The sequence below is a fragment of the Agelaius phoeniceus genome, chromosome 2 (genome assembly GCF_051311805.1).
Source record: "Agelaius phoeniceus isolate bAgePho1 chromosome 2, bAgePho1.hap1, whole genome shotgun sequence".
In the NCBI taxonomy this organism is placed as follows: domain Eukaryota; kingdom Metazoa; phylum Chordata; class Aves; order Passeriformes; family Icteridae; genus Agelaius; species Agelaius phoeniceus.
Genome location: NC_135266.1, coordinates 444,409 through 463,580, shown reverse-complemented (window position 1 = coordinate 463,580; position 19,172 = coordinate 444,409). Strand labels below are relative to the sequence as shown.

The window sequence follows — 19,172 nt, the reverse complement described above, 5'->3', positions numbered from 1 at the left end:
CATCACTGGGCTTTCCATCAGCCAGGTGATCCTGCTGCCTCCACTCTCCAACAGGGAATGCTCATCCTCAGCACGTGCCCAAAGGCCCTGAATTCTGGGGTCAGCTCCCAAAGCCTCACCCCCTACTCCAGACCTGGCACAGGGTGCCCAGAGCAGCTGGGGCTGCCCCTGCATCCCTGGAAGTGCCCAAGGCCAGGCTGGGCACTGGGGCTGGGAGCACCTGGGACAGTGGGAGGTGTCCCTGCCATGGCAGGGGTGTCCCTGGGTGGGCTGTGAGGTCTCTTCCAACCCAAACCCTGCTGTGATTCTGGGATCCCCTCTGAGCTTTCGCTAAGCACACACGGAGCAGTGCCAGAAAAAATCCATCGGAAGCAGCTTGAGAAAGGATCTGTGGGAGGAGGTGGAGCAGGTGCTGCAGCCCAAGTGAACCAGGTGAACTCTGCTCCTTAACCTCTTCCCCAGGCATCTGTGCATTATTTATGGGGCTGTCATGCAGCTCCAGAGCCATAAGTGAGGAGACCTTAGGAAATCAAGCTCCTGCCTTTGCCACTTTGTTGTGCTGCACTTACAGCAACGCTCTGAAGGCAAACATAATCCCAGAATCCCAGACTGGGTTGGGTTGGGAGGGAGCTCACAGCCCACCCAGTGCCACCCCTGCCATGGCAGGGACACCTCCCACTGTCCCAGTGCCCAGCCTGGCCTGGGGCACAGCAGATGTGTTTACTGGACAGAGGGGGCTTTGTTACACCTGAATTTATCATCCCCTGGCCCTGTTCCTGGCAGGGCTGCATGGCTCTGCTGCAATGCAACCCTGACTGGGCCCACGAGCACAGAAACATCTGCCCAAGCTCCAGGGAGCCCAGTGCCTCCCATGGGGAGCTGAGGGGTGAGGGAGAGGAGGGATGAGAGATCTGGGAGATGAGGGAGCTGGGGGACATGGGGGAGCTGAGAGAGATGACGGAGCTGGAGCTCAGAGAAATGAGATGAGAGATCTGGGAGAGATGAGGGAGATGGAGCTCAGAGAAATGAGATGAGAGATCTGGGAGAGATGAGGGAGATGAAGCTCAGAGAAATGAGATGAGAGATCTGGGAGAGATGAGGGAGATGGAGCTGTGAGAGCTGGGGGAGCTGAGAGAGATGAGCAAGCTCCAAGAGCTGATTGAACTGATGAAGTGGAGAAAGATGAAGATGAGGAAGCTGAGGGAGCTCACAGACCTGAGGGAGCTGAGAGAGATGAGGCAGATGGAGCTCAGAGAAATGACAGAGATGCGAGAGATGAGGGATCTGGCAGAGATGAGTGAGCTCAGAGATGGAGCTCAGCGCTAACTGAGTGGATGAAGCTGAGGGAGATGAGGGAGCAGAGGCAGAGCCCAGCACCAAGCAAGGACAGCAAGGCTCCATCCCCATGGACGCTGGCACGGTGACCCAGCTGCAGGGTGGCACAGATGGTGCCACCAACCCTCCCTACAGTGCTGGTCACTGTCCCACACACTGGGGCACACCTGTGGCACCAGCAGGATGGCAACGATGGGAGGATGGGAGAAGCCACAGGCCCTGCATGGTGACATCACCAGCACGTGACACGGGACATGGGCCACATCCCCAGCAGCAGCACTGCTGCCCTGGGCTCCTCCACAGCCCTTGGCTCCTCTCACTGCATATGCAGCCATGTTTCTTTTGGGAAGAATACCTGAGAAGCACAGACACAGACGAGCAGGACCCTGCCCTGCCTCCTCTCCCCAGGGGCTGATCTGGCATCACTTCCATGGCTTTGGCAGAGCAGGCTCACCCAGATGCCCTCCCTCAGACTCAGCACCTCATAAGGGCATCACCACCTTTATCTTCTGCCATAATTCAGGGGCAGAAATATCTTTTAACTTTCCACATGTGACCAGGAACAGCAGCCATGGAAGGGAGGAAAAGCAATGGCTTGAAAACAAATGGCACAGGCCCAGCCACCCCATCCCTGTGGGATGTCAGTGCCCTTCACAGCTGCTTTTCACACCCCCAGGAGGGAGCAGACCTTTCCTACAAGCCTGATTCATGACTTCAGCTCAAACTCCAAAATTAGGCTTCAAATTTCGCTGGCAGTGTCCCAGGCCAGGTTGGACACTGGGGCTGGGAGCAGCCTGGGACAGTGGAAGGTTCCCTGCCTGGCAGGGCTGGCACTGGCTGGGCTGTGAGGTCCCTCCCATCCCAAACCCTCTGTGATTCCATGACATCAGAGCACCCTTCAGAAACCTCACTTATTCTATCAGCCAGATCTAAAGATGATGAAAGGGAAGACAAGAGCAGGAGCTGAGAGCAGCACTGGACACCCACTGTGGCACAGCAGCTCTGCCAGGTGCTGGCTGTGCCAGGGGCAGGGACAGAGCCAGGGCAGCTCAGTAATGAGGGGCCTGCTGAGTATCAAGGGACGTTCTCCTCCATCCCTTAATGATTTCTACCCTTTCCCAGCTGACAGCAAAAGACTCTCCAGGCAAAGCCATGTGTAAACAGCCTGTAATGGGATAAATATTTCTTACAGGAGGCACTCCTTGCACACAGCAGGCACAGGGACTGGGAGTCATGGAATCACAGCATCCCTGAGGCTGGAAAATCCCTCTGAGCCCAGAGTCCAACCACCCCCAGCACTGCCAAGGCCACCCCTGACCATGTTCCCAAGTGCCACATCCACAGGGCTGTGATATCCCCCCAGGATGTGTTTCCCTCCCTGTCCTGGGCAACTGTGCCACTCCTGCAGTGATGTGGACAAGAACTGTCAGCACATCCCTGTCCAGCTCCAGGGGAGAGAGTCTGGTCTGGGATACACAGCTCTGGAATTGTCACACGGGTATCACAGAGACTGCTTTGGGTTGGAGGGACCTCAGAGCCCACCCAGTGCCACCCCTGCCAGGGCAGGGACACCTCCCAGTGTCCCCAGTGCCCAGCCTGGGCTTGGGCACTGCCAGGGATGCAGGGGCAGCCCCAGCTGCTCTGGGCACCCTGTGCCAGGGCCTGCCCACCCTCACAGGGAACAATTCCTCATGGCCAAGATCCCACCCAGCCCTGCCCTCTGGCACTGGCAGCCATTCCCTGGGTGCTGTCCCTGCAGGCCTTGTCCCCAGTCCCTCTGCAGCTCTCCTGGAGCCCCTGCAGGCCCTGCCAGGGGCTCTGAGCTCTCCCTGCAGCTGCTCCTCTCCTCATGCACAGCCCCTGTGTTTCTGTGTTTCCAATCCCTGTGCAGATGCTGGACGTCATTCAGTGCTCCTGGGAATGAGAGGGGCTGCTGCACTCCCTGCAGCTGCACCCACAGCTCTGGGAACACAGAGCACATCCCACCACAGGAATTTAAGGAAGAAAAGTCAAATACCAACAGGACACAAATGAGAAACTGAAATTGCAATGGCTGGTGAACTGATCAGAAGATTAACATCCAGTATTTCAGGGAATGGACATAGATAGAACTCCTCTTTTAGAGATGAGGAGCACTGAAAAAAACTGGATTAATGATTTCTGTGGAATTCTGTGTGAAAGCACTGGGGAAGCACTTGCCAATCTTAAAAGTTTGTTCCAAGATTCCCAGGTTTCAGGAGGTTTCTCAGCAGAAGCTGAACTCCCACCACCTCCCTGGATGCTGGGATAAATAACAGTATTTTGGAACAGCTAAAAGTTATTTCTGCATGGACTGTACTGATGACACTTCCTGGATTTTATTCTCTCTTTTCATTGTGAAGGAGCTTTTCATGTTCAGAAAGTTTCTCCTAAGGAAAGCACAACCTGCAGGAAAGCTCCCAAGCAGCTCTACTGAATATTTAGGATATTTATCACCCCATTACAATTCCATCTGGATCTGGGTGTTTGAAGAACCTGGAATTTGGCTGTATTTTACACACATTTCTAGGGCAGAGGAACAAAACAAGAACTGATCCTTTGGTGGCCACGCTCAGGTGCAGCAGGAAGAGTTTGGAAGGACCAACCCTGAGGAAATCCTGGGAATCCAGACCTCAAAAAGGGAGCTGGAAGAGCACAAGGCCTGGTACAAGGGAGGAAAAGCAGCACATTCCTCCTGAGAGCTGCACACCCTGCCCAGGCCATCTGCAATCCAAACTCTCTGCACTCTTAGGAAAGGATTTCTTGGCTTTTTGCCCTTTTTTACCTTCTGATGTTTTCCAGGCCTTCCAGAGGTCCTCCACACTGATGAGTTTGTCCTCTCCATGGAAAGTGCTGTGCTTGACTGCTGGGTCATGGTAATTCAAGTCTTCCCTCAAGAACTAGGAGAGGAATTAACAGCAGGATTAAGCTTTGGTTCATCCTTCAGGGAGATGAGGAGCATAAAAAAATCTGAATAGTAATAATTTTGATGGGAAAGCCATAATAAATCTGAATTTTAAAAAGCCCATAAATATAATGGATATATTAGAGATATAAGATATATACATGTATCTTTTATACAGATATAAGTATATTCCCTGCAGTACCCCTAAATATCTCTGTTCCTGGGAAGAGCAGCCAGGAAAATATTCAATAAGTAAATACATTAAATTCCTTTTAATACAGAGAAGGGATAATTAATTAGAACCTTTGGTCTTGGGATTCCAGACTTTTCTCTGAATTATAGTAACACCAAAAATTCACCTAAGTGGCACAATGAAACCAGCTTTATGTCACAGGAGTAAGAACCCAAGAATTATTACTGGATTTGATCTGCACCTTCAAATCCAAGCTGAAACAAATGCCACGGGCAGGAGGGGAGGCAGTTCCACTAAAAAATATAAATAAATCTATGTATCCCAGCTCAGTGGGGGCCCAGAGCAGCTGGAGCTGCCTCTGGATCCCTGGCAGTGCCCAAGGCCAGGCTGGAGCAGCCTGGGACACTGGAAGGTGTCCCTGCCGTGGCAGGGGTGGCACTGGATGGGTTGTGAGGTTTTTCCAACCCAAACCAGGCTGTGAAATCCACCAGTAGACAGAGAACCACTCACATTCCAGTGCCCAACAGGTGGAACCAAGCTCAAGGATAATTCCACATTCCCACCCCCCAGGACAAAATCCCCACACAGGCAGCTTCATCCCTGGGCTCTTCCATGAGCAACAGGATGATACCCACACCCAAAAAACACCTTAGAGCTGGAGATGGTGTTTTAGCATCAGACAGGGCACGGAGAAGATCCGGGCAGCTTTAGATCCCGGTCTCCCTGCAATGCCAGGGGGGCAGCTCCAGCCTGGGGCTCTGCCCTGCTGCCCAAAAGCTGCCAGGGCTCTTTCTGCCCCCAGAACACAGGAAAATGGAGAATGTGGGGAAATGTGGGAAATGGGAGAATGTGGGGAAATGTGGAAACTGGGAGAATGTGGGGAGATGTGGAAACTGGGAGAATGTGGGGAAATGTGGGAAACGGGAGAATGTGGGGAGATGTGGAAACTGGAGAATGTAGGGAGATGTGGGAAACAGGACAATGTGGGGAGATGTGGAAACTGGAGAATGTGGGGAGATGTGGAAACTGGGAGAATGTGGGGAGATGTGGAAACTGGGAGAATGTGGGGAGATGTGGGAAACAGGACAATGTGGGGAGATGTGGAAACTGGAGAATGCAGGGAGATGTGGAAATGGGAGAATGCATGGAAAATGTGTGTTTCAGCAGGGGCTGAGCCTCGGGGCTCCAGCTGTGCCAAGCCCTGTCCCCTGTGGGTGCCACCGTGAAGGAGCGGGAACATGGCAATGTCACCAATGTCACCAATGTCACCGGCCCTGCTCCAGCCCCAGCCCCAGCTCCCACCACAGCACGGTCAGCTGCTGCTCTGTATATTTAGCTTGGGAGCACAGAAAGGAAAGGTGATCCCTCAGCTTCCCTTGGGCTCACAGGGGCCAAAACAAACCCAAGGACTCGGCGGAGGGGACGGAGCTGGGCTGGGGATGTCCCGATAAATGAGCAGGGAGAGGATGCAGGATGGGGCTGGGGGAGCTGGGCTGAGCCCACCAAAGCCCAGACAGACCTTAAAGCACATTTTCCACCAGTAGCTTCTGGGGAAAAGACAAACTCATGGAGTCCCAGACTGGTTTGGGTTGGAAGGACCTTAAAGTCCACCCAGTCCCACCACTGGCATGGACAGGGGCCCCTTCCACTCTCCCAGATATTCCAAACCCCAGGCACAAGAAGCACCGTGCAGAGCACTGACCTACTGGCAAACCACTGAAAAGCAGCACTTCCAAGTGTTAAAGATCCCACTGATCCCGGGCCTGGAGACACCCAAAGCTCTGAGCCCTGGACAGAGGGTGGATCACACCATTGCCAAGGTCCCACAGACCATCTCCAGGATCCCACCCAGACCACCCCAGCCTCAGCCAGGCTGTGAATCCACAAGGAAACTGAGTCAAACCCGAGTCTCCCCACCAAGTTCAGGGAAAGGAACACCCTGGGCAAACCAGCCAAAAGCAACAGGACCAGAACCACTGCTACAAACCCCAGGAGGACCTGGGATCACAGTGGGAAAACTCAGCCTGGGAATGCTGATCTTGGTGCTCTGAGGCCTCCAACACAAGAGGACCTGGAACTGCTGGAGAGAGCCCAGACGAGCCATAGTGCTGTTCCAGGGCTGGAGCCCCTCTGGAGCCAGGCTGGGAGAGCTGGGGGTGCTCAGCTGGACAGGAGCAGCTCCAGGGAGAGCTCAGAGCCCCTGGCAGGGCCTGAAGGGGCTCCAGGAGAGCTGCAGAGGGACTGAAGCAGGATAAAACTTGCTGGCTGAAGGAACACTCAAAAATGAGCAGATCCACCAAATGGAATTTTCTGGAGGGTTTTTTTTCCACAGAATCACAGAACCTCCTGAATTGGGAGGGACCCAAAGGGCTCATCGAGTCCAAATTCTGGCTCTGCACAGCCCCAACAACCTCACCTTGTGCCTGGGAGCGTGGTCCAAGCTCTCCTTGAACTCTGTCCTGTGGTTTTTTTATCCGCAGAAACTGCAGCTACTGGAGTGATTTTTCAAAGCTGCCCATCCCTCCCACATCCCTGGATGTGTGCCACATCCCATCCCTCCCTCCTGAGCAGCAGCTCCTGCTGGGCCCAGCCAAGGGCCAGACCCGGCCACGTGCCGGCAGCTCCCTGTGCTCCCCAACCCCAGCAGCTCCCCGAGCTCCCAGCTCCCCCAAAGGGACAGGAAACCCCTGGCTCCAAGGCCTTCCCCGCCCAGTGAGCCCAGGCAGCGGGCCCTGGCTCTGGGAGGAGCCAGAGAAAGGCTGGGCAGCAACACAAACCGTGTTTCCTGAGGAAACCAGGCTGGCAGCATCCCAGAGCCCTGGCACCGGGCAGCCACATCCCAAAGAGCCAGAGCTGCCTTTGCTGTGAGCATGGAGACAGGAATAGATCCCTAATTAGAAGATTTCCCCATGAGGGACAGTTCTTTCACTTTAATCGAGGCCACTGATGTCATCTGAAACTTCATTGAAAATTCACTTCCCAGCAGGAAAACTGCAAGGATGATGTATGGACAGTGTGAAGCTGTGGGACTCCACCCATCATTTATTTTAAAAATACCTGTGCTGCCTGTGTGTCCCCTTCTGCCCAGGCAGGGATTTCAGTCCCAACAAAACACTCCCATCACCGACCCCCAAAGGGCAGGGGCCAAAATAATAAATGAAAATATCAAGTTCTCAACCAAGCAGGAAAATGCCCATCCCTGGAAGTGTTCCAATCCAGGCTAGACCAGGCTTAGAGCAACCTGGGATAATGGAAGGTGTCTCTGCCCATGGCAGGTGGTGGAACTGGATGAGGCCTAAAGTCCCTCCTAACAGACCATCCTGGAAGTCCATGAACCCCGTAAAAGGTTTAAATTTGAGCCTCCTGCATTCTTCCCAATAATCCCCCAGCAGCTGTCCCCCCACAGCCCAGAGTTAAACCTGACTGCAGGGTCCATGTGGGGGACAGTGATAACCTTGACAGGGAGAACACAGCAGGAGCCAGCTCAGAGAGGGAAATTCCTGCAATACCTCACTGAGTGGCTCCAGAGCTTATTGACAGCAAACTTAATGCAACTTCAGTAAAGGCTTAGCAGAGGTAAAGCAGCAACTGCATGGATGGAATCCAGGGACAGGGAATCACTGAGGTGGGAAAAGACTTCCAAACCCATGGAGCCCAACTGTAAATGCAACAACCTGAGTGGTCTGGCTGGGGGCAACCCCAGCACAAACACAGCCTGGGGAGAATGGACTGGGAGCAGCCCTGGGAGAAGCTCCACAGGCCCTGGCCACGAGCACTGGGACCTGCAATCCCTGTGCCCTGGGCTGATCCCACAGGGTGGGCAGCAGGAAAGGGATTGGGATTGTGCCCTGTGCCCCACTCAGGCTGGACAGCCCTTTCCAGGAGGAATTTTCCCAATGTCCAACCTGCACATCCCCTGGTTCAGTTAAGGCCATCTCTCTCCTTCTATCCCTGTTCCCTGGGAGCAGAGCCCGACCCCCAGCTGTGCCCTCCTGGCAGGGACTTGGCAGAGCCACAAGGGCCCCTGAGCCTCCTTTGCTCCAGCCTCAGCCTCCTCAGCCTCTCCTGGTGCTCCAGACCCTTTTCCAGGCCTGCTGCCCTGCTGGGAGCAGGAGCAGCCTGGCAGGGCTCAGAGGGGCTTGGGGAGTGCCTGTAGGAGCACCAAGGCAGTGATTCTGGGGCCTCCTGGAAAAACCCATTGAATCCCTCCCACCCTGGCAGTGTCTCTGTGCCAAGGCTCTGAGCACACACTCCCAGCAGTGTTTTGTACCAGGAGCTCCCAATGACTCCAATGGGAGTGGGGGCAAAAGATTTGCTCAGACACATAAAACTGCCAGCTGTGCCCAGCCCTAAGGACACGAGGCTTATTCCTAATTTAATGCCAGGGAACAGCACACTTGGGCTGAACTGGGCTGCCCAAGGCTGCCCCAGTCCCTGGGAGAGGCTAAGCTGCAGCTCCAGCCACCCAGTGCAGGGAGCTGCCTCCAGGGAAACACCTCAAGAGGTGGAGGAAATGCAACTGGAAGCTTTTCAATTGTTTTCATTACCCAGCCAAGTGGGATTGGGGCAGAGGGAACAGCCCTGCAAGCTGGGAACAGCCACCCAAAACCAGCAGCTCCTGGCACCAGGGGCCTGTGTCGTGTCCCTGGGGACTGCCACTGCCCCAGAGGGACATGGTGATGGCTGGGTTTGCAAGAGCAGCTGGGGCTGCCCCTGGATCCCTGGCAGGATTGGACACTGGGGCTGGGAGCAGCCTGGGACACTGGGAGGTGTCCCTGCCATGGCAGGGGAGGCACTGGGTGGGTTTAAGGTCTCTTCCAGCCCAAACCAGCCTGGGATTCTGTCACCTGGGACTGCAGAGCTCCCCGTGAATGGCAGCAGATCCCTGCTCCCACGTGCTTCCTTTCAGCTTCCAACACTCTGCCTTTCCTGTTTAGCTGCCAGTTCTCCCTACAAGACAGAATTCCTCACCTCTAACGAGCACCCACCACAACTGAGGCAACACTGCAAACAAGGAGCTTTCCCTTTTCCTGCAGACTCTTATTTCCATCGGTGCTTCTATAAACAAAGAACAACAACTTTCTTTCCCTTCAATCCTTTATCAGCTAAAATCTCTCAGGCTAACACAACAAAAAGCTGCTCCTTTTTTAGCAGTGAGCACACACGGACTGAAACTGCTTTAGCTGGCTGCTGGAAGAATGCAGTACACATAAAATCATGGAATGGTTTGGGTTGGGAGAGACATTAAAGTTCATTTAATTCCATCCCCTGCCATGGGGGGCACTGTCCACTGTCCCAGGTTGCTCCAAGCCTCATCCAACCTGGCCTTGGACACTTTTAGGGATAGGACACCCACAGATGCTCTGACAACAATGAAGTGATCACAAACCCCCAGCAGGGAGGAGAAGCCCCAGCCAGCACTGGTGACACTGCTGACACCCCTTGGATCATCTCAAGGTGACGTGTGGCTTCCTCTGTGCTGAGGAGGAGGCACCAAGCCCAAGTGCAGCCCTGGCCACAGCAGCCTGACTGTGAGAGCAGCCCCAGCACTGGGCTGGACAAGGCCTTGGTGATACCTTGGGTTTTAAGTTTCTCTGTTCTGTTTTGGTGTCCAGCTTTTAGCTTTATATTGAGTTATATTAAATTATATTAAGCTTTATCTTAAGCTTTGTATTATCCTCTTTACTTGGATCTTTTCACAGGGTGGGGAAGACAAAACTACCCCATTCTAGCTGGAGCCTCAAGGACAATCTCTTCAAACTGCAGGCCCAAAGCACAAACAATGTGAAAAGAGGAGAGTGGGCAAGCGAGCGAGGAGGATGAAACTTCATCATTTGAAGCTATTAATCAGACAGTTAACTCCTGTATGCAAATGGACTAAAACTTATAAAAATGTGAGATCTCATGACCAAGCTCTCTTTTGCTTCCATCTTGGAGCCACCTGGGCAGAGCCATGACTGTGGCTGTGGTCCTGCCAGGGTGTGGCCTTTGAAGGCCCTTCAGTAAATACCCACTTTATTGCCCTTAACTCCATCCAGCCCCCGTTCCAGCTGCTCAAGGCCCCACTGGGCACAGCCCAGCCCCTCACTGACCTCGTCGCTCTCCTCCACGTCCACGTTGCCATTGGCATCATCATCCATCTGCTTGTGGATGTTGCGCACGGCCTCGAAGCTCAGCTGCTCATCCTCATCGTGGCACAGGGCCTTGTCGATGCGGCAGAACTCTGTGGGGCAACAGCAGCACATCAGCAGCAGCACCGACCCGAGGTGGCAGCACCGACCCCTGAGGCGGCAGCGCCGACCCCTGAGGCGGCAGCGCCGACCCCTTTCAGGCAGCACCAACCTCTGAGGCAGCAGCACCGACCCCTGAGGCGGCAGCACCGACCCCTGAGGCGGCAGCACCGACCCCTGAGGCGGCAGCACCGACCCCTGAGGCGGCAGCACCGACCCCTGAGGCGGCAGCACCGACCCCTGAGGCAGCAGCACCGACCCCCCTGAGGCGGCAGCGCCGACCCCCCTCAGGGAGCACCGACCCCTCAGGGAGCAGCACCGACCCCTCAGGGAGCAGCACCGACCCCCCTGAGGTGGCAGCACCGACCCCCCTGAGGTGGCAGCACCGACCCCCCTGAGGTGGCAGCACCGACCCCCCTGAGGCGGCAGCACCGACCCCCCTGAGGCGGCAGCACCGACCCTCAGGGAGCAGCACCAACCCCTCAACCCCCGGTGTGTCCCTGCAGCTGGCCAGGCTGCCGCAGCGGGCTGGGCCACCAGCACAGCCCACAGAGCCCGACAGGGCAGGGCGCCCCTGTCACCCCAATCCTCCACACTCCACCAGGGCAGCTCTCCCAGCAGGGGCTGGCTGCTGCCCACAGCCCCAGCTCCGGCAGGGCAGGTCAGGGCACCCCTCTCACCCCAACCCTCCACTCTCCCAGCAGGGGCTGCCTCCTGCCCAGAGCTCCAGCAGGGCAGGGTGTCCCTCACACCCCAGCCCTCCACAGTCCCACTAGGACAGCTCTCCCAGCAGGGGCTGGCTCCTGCCCACAGCCCCACCAGGGCAGGGTGTCCCTCACACCCCAGCCCTCCACAGTCCCATCAGGACAGCTCTCCCAGCAGGGGCTGGCTCCTGCCCACAGCCCCAGCTCCACGTCTCCCTTGGAGGCTGTTGGTGTTGGCACCACAAGCAGTCAGGGCGTTTGGGGAGGAAGAGCTGTCTGTTTATAAAACATGGCAATTAAAACCCTTCCCTCTTCCTGATTATGGAACAGGCTCTTCTGGCTGCTTTTCACATAACTTTCTACTTTCTAAGACTAACACTTTACATTTTGCTGCGTGCCTGAGTCCATGCAAGCACCAAACGGGGCTGATCCAGCCCTTCTATGGCACTGCCAGGTAGTGACAGAGACCCAGGGATGGGCAATCCTCAGGGACCTGGGCAGGCCAGAGAGCTGGGACCATGCCAAGGCCATGGAGCTGAGCAGGGCCAAGTGCAAGGTGCTGCGGGGACTGGGAGAACTGGGGGTGCTCACCTGGAGAGGAGATACCTGAGAGCCCCTGCCAGGGCCTAAAGGGGCTCCAGGAGAGCTGGAGAGGGACTGGGGACAAGGGAAGGGCTTCCCACTGACAAGGCGGGCAGGACAATGATGCAGCCTCCTGCAGAGGCAGGGCTGGTGCCCTGCTGCTCCCAAACCTCGGGGGGTTCACTCCATGCTAACTCAGGTGTGTCCATGCGGCAGGGGAGCCAGCAGTGCTGTGCACTGGGGACCAAACCAGTGAGTGAACTGGGAACCTTCCCCCAGGGCTCTCTGCTGCCCCAGGCCGCTCCTGAAGGGACACCCACAACCACATGGACCTCGGAAGAACACTGGATGCCCTGGGGCTGATTTGGGGCCATCTGGGGCTCCTCTCCTACCCTGGAAGAGCTCTCTGGTGGCTCAGAACTTGGCTGGGCCTTTCTGTGCTGGCTGCTCCCATTACCTCCGAGGCAGCGAGCAGGGACACGAGATGGTCTCTGTGTTTATGCTGCCCTTGGACATGACTCCAGAAGGAAAAATGGAGCCAGGCTAAACGATATCTCCCAAAATATGACATGGTTATCTTGTTCCGAGCCTGCGCTTGTTGTTGCAGGGGAGAACGTGGCAACGCTGTAGCAAAGTTTGGATTATGGGAAGGGAAGGTCGTGTTATTGTAAAAGTGGGTTTATTCAATTAACCCACTCCTGACCATGCAACTCCTGAGCCTGGCTCACATCTGTCCAAGGGGTTAAACCAGGGAAAGAGACCTGAAGGGATGAAGGATTGGAGGAGTCAAGGACTGAGGGGATCCTGCCCTGATTTCCTGCCACCCCAAGGACAACCCCCGGGTATTTGCAGCACAAATGCCAGGAATGAAGATTGACTGAGAGCAGCAGCAAGAGCAATAAAACAAGGCTTTCAAGAGCTGCCAGGTGCTGATAATCAACTGCACCATCAACAGCAAGCAAACCAAACCCGGGAGGAATCTGCTGTTTTCATCAAGACCAAAAGGAGCCTGAATATGGGGCACAAGTGATTTAATCAGCAGACAACCCTGAAGTGACAACAGAATGGTCCCAACATTTCAGCAGCCACTCCGGGCTGTTCATTCCCCTCCCTGTTATCTCCCTTCCTCTCCCTGTTATCTCCACGGGCTGCAGCTGCAGGAATACCCAAATGAAGGAACAAAGACCAGCACCAGCCACTTTGCCTATGACTGATGAAGATTAAGCCTGAAGATCATGGCACAGAATCGTCCTTTGTGTGGGAAGGGACCTTAAAGCTCATCCACACCTTCCACTGCCCCAGGCTGCTCCAAGCAGGCCTGGAATACTGCAATCAGGCTATTCCAGCACATCTTCAGCGAACAAAAGAAGCCTCAAAATGAGTGAGAAATTGGCTTTGCTCAAGTAAATCTCCCTCTCCAGAACATCCAGCCCTGACTTTGGGTCCAGCAGCTTCCCCAGGAGACACCTGCTGCTCCTGCCTGGTGCTCAGCAGGGCTGTGACTCCTGAGGAGCACCACCATCACCTCCACTCCCACCCCACCCCTCTGAGTCACCGGGAACCTTCTGTCTCCATCCCCTGTTCGGTGCCTCCAGGCCTGCTCTTTATCTCCCACCATCGACTCACGGGCTGCGTCTGCCCCGCCGTGCAGAACAAAGAGTCCCTTGTCCCTCCCAAGGGGTGTCCTTGATGGGCCATTAACCGGGGCACATCAACACGGGCCGGCCTCACAGCCCTCCTGCTGCTCCTTCCATCCCTCCTGCTGCTCCTTCTGTCCCTCCTGCCGGCCTGACATCCCTCACTCTGCCCCTTTTCCATCCCTCCTGCTGCTCCTTCCATCCCTCCTGCTCACCTTCCATCGCTCCTGCTGCTCCTTCCATCCCGCCTGCCGGCCTCACATCCCTCCTTGCTGGTCCTTCCATCCCTCCTGACCTTCCTCCATCCCTCCTGCTGCCCTTCCATCCCTCCTCCTCCTCTTCCATCTGTCCTGCCACCCCTCCCATCCCTCACCCCTCAGGGCTCGCTGTCCCCACCAAAGGCTCTCTCTGCTGTCCCCACCAAAGGCTCTCTGCAGCTCTGCTTCAGGTGTCCTGCTGCCACCCCAAAGGTGCCCCCACCCAGATCATCAAAGGACCCTGAGGCCAAAGTGCTAAAGCAGAGCTGGAATTTCACTGAGCCATGGAGCTTGGAAAAGCCCTTGGACACCATCGAGTCCAGCTGCTCCCCAGTACTGCCAAAGCCACCGCTGACCATGTCCCCAAGTGTCACCACACCTGTGAAATCCATCCAGGGATGTGACTGCACCTGTGCCAGGGCTGGACAACATCTTCCATTAGGGAATTCTTCCCAATATCCACCCTGAACCTCCCCGGTGCAATGTGAAGCCATTTTCACCGACCGTGGAAGGCAGTTTGGGGTGGTTTTGTAACAGATGACAAAGATGTGTGTTATGGTGGTCCTGGCTGGCACAAGTCACCCAGACCTGTTTTGTTACTCTTGTTTTGGGGGGTTCCAGCCATTAGCCACCCAAAACTCAACAGGACATGGCCCTAGACCAGCAGCTCTGGGCAGCTCTGCCTAGGCAGGGCTGGAGAGGACAATCTCCAGAGCTCCCCTGCAACATCACTTCATTCCAGACCTTCCCTTTCTCATGGGAGATTCTCTCTAACGAGGATTTTGTTTGTTTAATTTCCCTTGATTTCTTTCTGCAGGGTCCCATTATCTCCAATAATGCCCCAAGCCTCTGCAGCTTCCAGCTCTGCAGCAGCCCTGGGGACAGCACTGAACAGCAGCTTAATTATTACAATTGGCATTTACATAACTGGCTTTTATAAACATTGGGAGGGCAGCCAAGGAAAAAAAGCCCTATATTTGGGGAAAAAGAACTGTTTACATATTTCACCCATGTAAACAAGGGCTCAGTTGAACTTCCGTGCTCAGGGTTCCTCCCCTGGAACTCTGGGTTTCAACTAAAAAACGCCAAGGACAACTTCAGGAATTTTAACGAAGGCACTAAGCTGTGAGGGATGTATCCAGAGATTTCCATTCCCTCTGGAGGGGTAAGGAATAGCAAGGGGAAGCCTGGAAACCCTGACATCTTGCAAGGCTGCAGAGCAGCAGCACAGAGAGCAAGGCTAAAGGGCACAGTAATAATCCTGGGTTTGCAGCTCTGATTCCCAAACATCAGAGCCTGATGGAGCTGCGAGAGCACCCAGCCATTCCCGCTGTCAGGCAAGTCCTCAGAGGGGTTTTATACTTCAAGCTGACACTGACAGCTTGTTTACTACAGAGACAACTGTCAGACTCCAGGTCTAGCGCACCACACTTGGTCACAAGCACCCGTGAAATTCACATATAAATACTTTCTGTCAAAAAAAAAAAAAGGATTTACCAAACAGAATCGGGATTTTAGCACATGCTCGTTCTCCTGTTCCTTCTGACCTACTTTCCCTGGCAGACTCCTTCCCTGGGAGGTGCAGAGCCAGGGCACGGAGTCCTGCTCTGGGCAGGCAGCGACCCAGAGGGCAGGGCTGGGTGGGATCTTGGCCATGAGGAATTGTTCCCTGGCAGGGTGGGCAGGCCCTGGCACAGGGTGCCCAGAGCAGCTGGGGCTGCCCCTGCATCCCTGGCAGTGCCCAAGGCCAGGCTGGGCACTGGGGACACTGGGAGGTGTCCCTGCCATGGCAGGCATGGCACTGGGTGGGCTCTGAGGTCCCTCCCAGCCCAAACCAGCCTGTTCCATGACCAGCACGGACCTCATCCACGTTCCCACCTGACTTCTAGTGTAGAAACTCCTGGAGTGACTCTCCCAGCAGTTTTGGGATGTAGGACCTGGCAGCTGAGGGGAGTTTGCTCAGAGCAGACCAAGGAGAGCATTCAAGTATCTGCTCAATGGGGAAGTATCCCCATGCTCCTGCTGGGGTTCCCATCACCCTTGGGACAGCAGGGACTCACTGAACTCAGCCAGCTTTCCACCCCATGGAATCTCTCACACTGGCTGGGGTTGGGAGGGACCTTAAAGCCCATCCAGTGCCACCCCCAGCCAGCCCCAGGTTGCTCCAACCTTCAATGACTGTTTCAGCAGGAGTTCAAGGAGATTTTTTCCTCTAAGGGAGCTCCTTGCACAATGCAAAAAAACCAAATCCTTGTACCCAAGTCAGATTAAACAGTCTAGAAAAAATGTAAATCCAAGCAGAGGTTGGACTGTTTGATCTCCAAGAGACTTTCAAAGAAGTACCAACGCCCTCGGGTGTCTCTGCTGGAAGGGCCAACCCTAAATGCTCACAAACCATTTAATAACAGTGCCCAGGGAAACAGGCTGTACCCAGCTCCTGGGGCCAAAGCTGTCTCTGTTCTGGGAGTGCCCCTGTCTCAGGATCAGCATGACAAAGCCACACAGGGTCACACAGATGCAGGAGGAAGCCCTGTGTGATGCACAGAGCCCTCCTGCACCACCACAGCTGAACAGAGCCACAGGAAGGAATTAAGCAGTAAAGGGAGGTTATTGTACAGTCATGAACTTACACTCAATTAAAACCTTAAAATTCCTTCCCCAAATGGGCTCCTCTCCTTGGCACACGCTCAGCATTTATTTACTACCATCAATTCTCTCACCACTGAGTGCAATCAGCCTTTTTCATCCTCTCCATGCACCAATTTACTGATTTAATGTCAGCCCATTGCTTCCAGACATCCTCCCTCTTCCCTTCCCTGCAGCAGCACAGCCCTTTCATCCCTGGCTTCCACCCAGTGCTCCCCACCAGAACTCTGTCACCCTACTTTCCATCAAGTGCTTTGCTCTTTCCACCCCATTAAAACAACACGCACCCCCAAATCACACACAACCCCAAAAACACAAGGCTGGTGTGTGTTGGAGTGGGAACACATTGCCCCATCCCCATCCCAGGATCTGCCTGTCCTGGCAGTGCCCTCCCCTCCTGCCCATGCTGTCCCAACACACAATCCCCTCTATCTGGGAACACCCCCCTGTGTCCAGCAGAGTTTTTGGGAATGACTTTGCCCTCACTGTGGCTCCCAAACCTCCCCAGAGCAGATCTGGGCACCCTGGCCTGGGTGCTCCGGCCTCCAAGCGTCAGCTTCACCCATTTCCTGCCGCAGGGATCTCGGTGTGCTTTCCTAGCCCAAGGCCTGGGGGACATTTCTCCTGGGCTGAACAAATAAGATAACAGAGGTGGTTCTGGTACCACCCTGTCAGGCACAGCGGCTCTGCCCACGGGCAGCTCCAAAATACCACGTCAGGGCCTTCTCTGAGGAGCAGCAGAAGCCAAAATATCCCGTGGGCAGGGAAGTTCTAAGGAGCTGAAATAACTGGAGATTGGGTTACTTCATAACCATTAACCAAGTAATCTGAGTGCTGACACATTCCTGCCCCACTGTGTGGAACAAAACTGAATCCTTTGAACTGCAGCCATAGCCAGGGCCATCCAAAACTGATGGAAGAGGGACTTTTTACACGGGCAGACTCTAACAAGACATGGCAAAATGGTTTTAAAGTAAGAAAAGAGACTTAGATTGGAGACTGGGGGAGGTTTTCCCCTGTGAGAGTGGTGAGGCCTTTGCCCAGAGAAGCTGTGGCTGCCCCTGGATCGCTGAAGTCCCAAGGATGGGATTTGGAGAAACCTGGGATAGTGGAAGGTGTACTGCCCAAGGCAGGGGGGGCACCAGATGAGCTTTGTGGTTCCTTCCAGCTCAAACCACTGTAGGATTCTGTGATTCCATGTGTTGGGAATGCTCTGCAGAGCCCTGGCAGTGCTGGGCACCAGAGGAATCCACGGGACTGGACAATCCTAAGGCACCTGCTCCAGTTCTCAGGGACCCAGGATCAACATTCCTGCTCTGCAAAGAGACAGGATTATCCCATGGCCCACACCAGCTCTCCAGTAATTTTCACAGAATCCCAAAATCGTTTGGGTTGGGAAGAACCTCAAAGATCATTGAGTCTCACCCCCTGCCATGGCAGGGACACCTTCCACTGTCCCAGGCTGCTCCAAGCCCCATCCAAGGTGGCCTTGGACACTTCCAGGGATCCAGGGGCAGCCAGAGCTTCTGTTCAGTGTACTCTGGCAGGCTCCCAGTGAGGGGTGGGAAGGAATCCAAGTCCCCCTGAGCCCCCGTGCCAGCCGTGAGTCACCGCTCCAGGCAGCCCCAGCCCACGGCGCCGAGCGCCGGCTGCTGCACGCTGGGATCCAAAGCCATAATCATGGAGTGAAAGAGAAATCTGAAAGTCAGGAAACCACATAATGGATGAGTGACTCATGCCTGCCTGAAAAACTGAAGATGCCAAAGAAAGCTTAGAAGGCAAAGAAAAGCCCACACCAGCATTGCTGCTGTTCCATCCCGCCACCCCTGAGGCAGGAGATCCATCCCTGCAGCACTGCCTGCCCAAGGCCAGCATTCCAGGGACAGCTCTGGGCCAAGAACACCTGGAGCAGGAAGAGCTCGAGTTGCAAAAATTGTGGGAGCTCTGACAAGGTAACAGAAGTACAGAATTCCTCTCTTGCTGTCAGAATTTACTGAGAAAGCACAGAATGGCAGAAAGGCTCATGCTGGGAGGGACCTCAGAGCCCACCCAGTGCCACCCCTGCCATGGCAGGGACACCTTCCCCTGTCCCAGGCTGCTCCCAGCCCCATCCAGCCCTGCCCTCTGGCACTGGCAGCCATTCCCTGGGTGCTGTCCCTGCAGGCCTTGTCCCCAGTCCCTCTGCAGCTCTCCTGGAGCCCCTGCAGGCCCTGCCAGGGGCTCTGAGCTCTCCCTGCAGCTGCTCCTGTCCAGGTGAGCACCCCCAGCTCTCCCAGCCTGGCTCCAGCTCCTGGAGCCCATCCCTGGCCTCCTCTGGAGTTGTGCCCACAGCTCCATGCCCATTCCAAGCAGGAGGCCTGGGATGGAGAGCTCAGAGCTGACCCAAAATCCAGGCTCATAGCCCAGTTCACCTTCACAGCCTCACAGGATGGCTGAGGAAGCCCAGGGCCCCAGGAGCAATGGGGACCTTCAGGAAGGCTCTTCCCTGCATTTCCTGGCCTAGTCCTCCTCCTCCCCAGCAGCCCAGGCTCCAAGGACTGCCCTGCTCCCTTCCCAGACACACTCTGCACAATTAATCCAAGGGCAGCAGCACCATTCCCACGCTGCCGTACAAGGACAGCTTCTCCCAATTCCAGCCTTATTAATCCCTCATGTGTCTCACCAA

General features: G+C 55.3%; 1 protein-coding gene across 9 annotated transcripts in view; it reads right to left on the bottom strand.

The window, feature by feature from the left end:
* Nucleotides 1-19,172, bottom strand: part of STIM1 (stromal interaction molecule 1) — a 72,511-nt gene that overhangs the window by 36,462 nt on the left and 16,877 nt on the right. For all 9 annotated transcript variants that reach the window (XM_077192596.1, XM_054653379.2, XM_077192558.1 and 6 more), the window contains exons 2-3: nucleotides 10,544-10,674; nucleotides 4,139-4,253 (exon numbers count right to left, since the gene is read on the bottom strand). In XM_077192596.1, coding sequence (XP_077048711.1) covers nucleotides 4,139-4,253; nucleotides 10,544-10,674 — 246 coding nt within the window. The remainder of the gene's footprint in view (nucleotides 1-4,138; nucleotides 4,254-10,543; nucleotides 10,675-19,172) is intronic.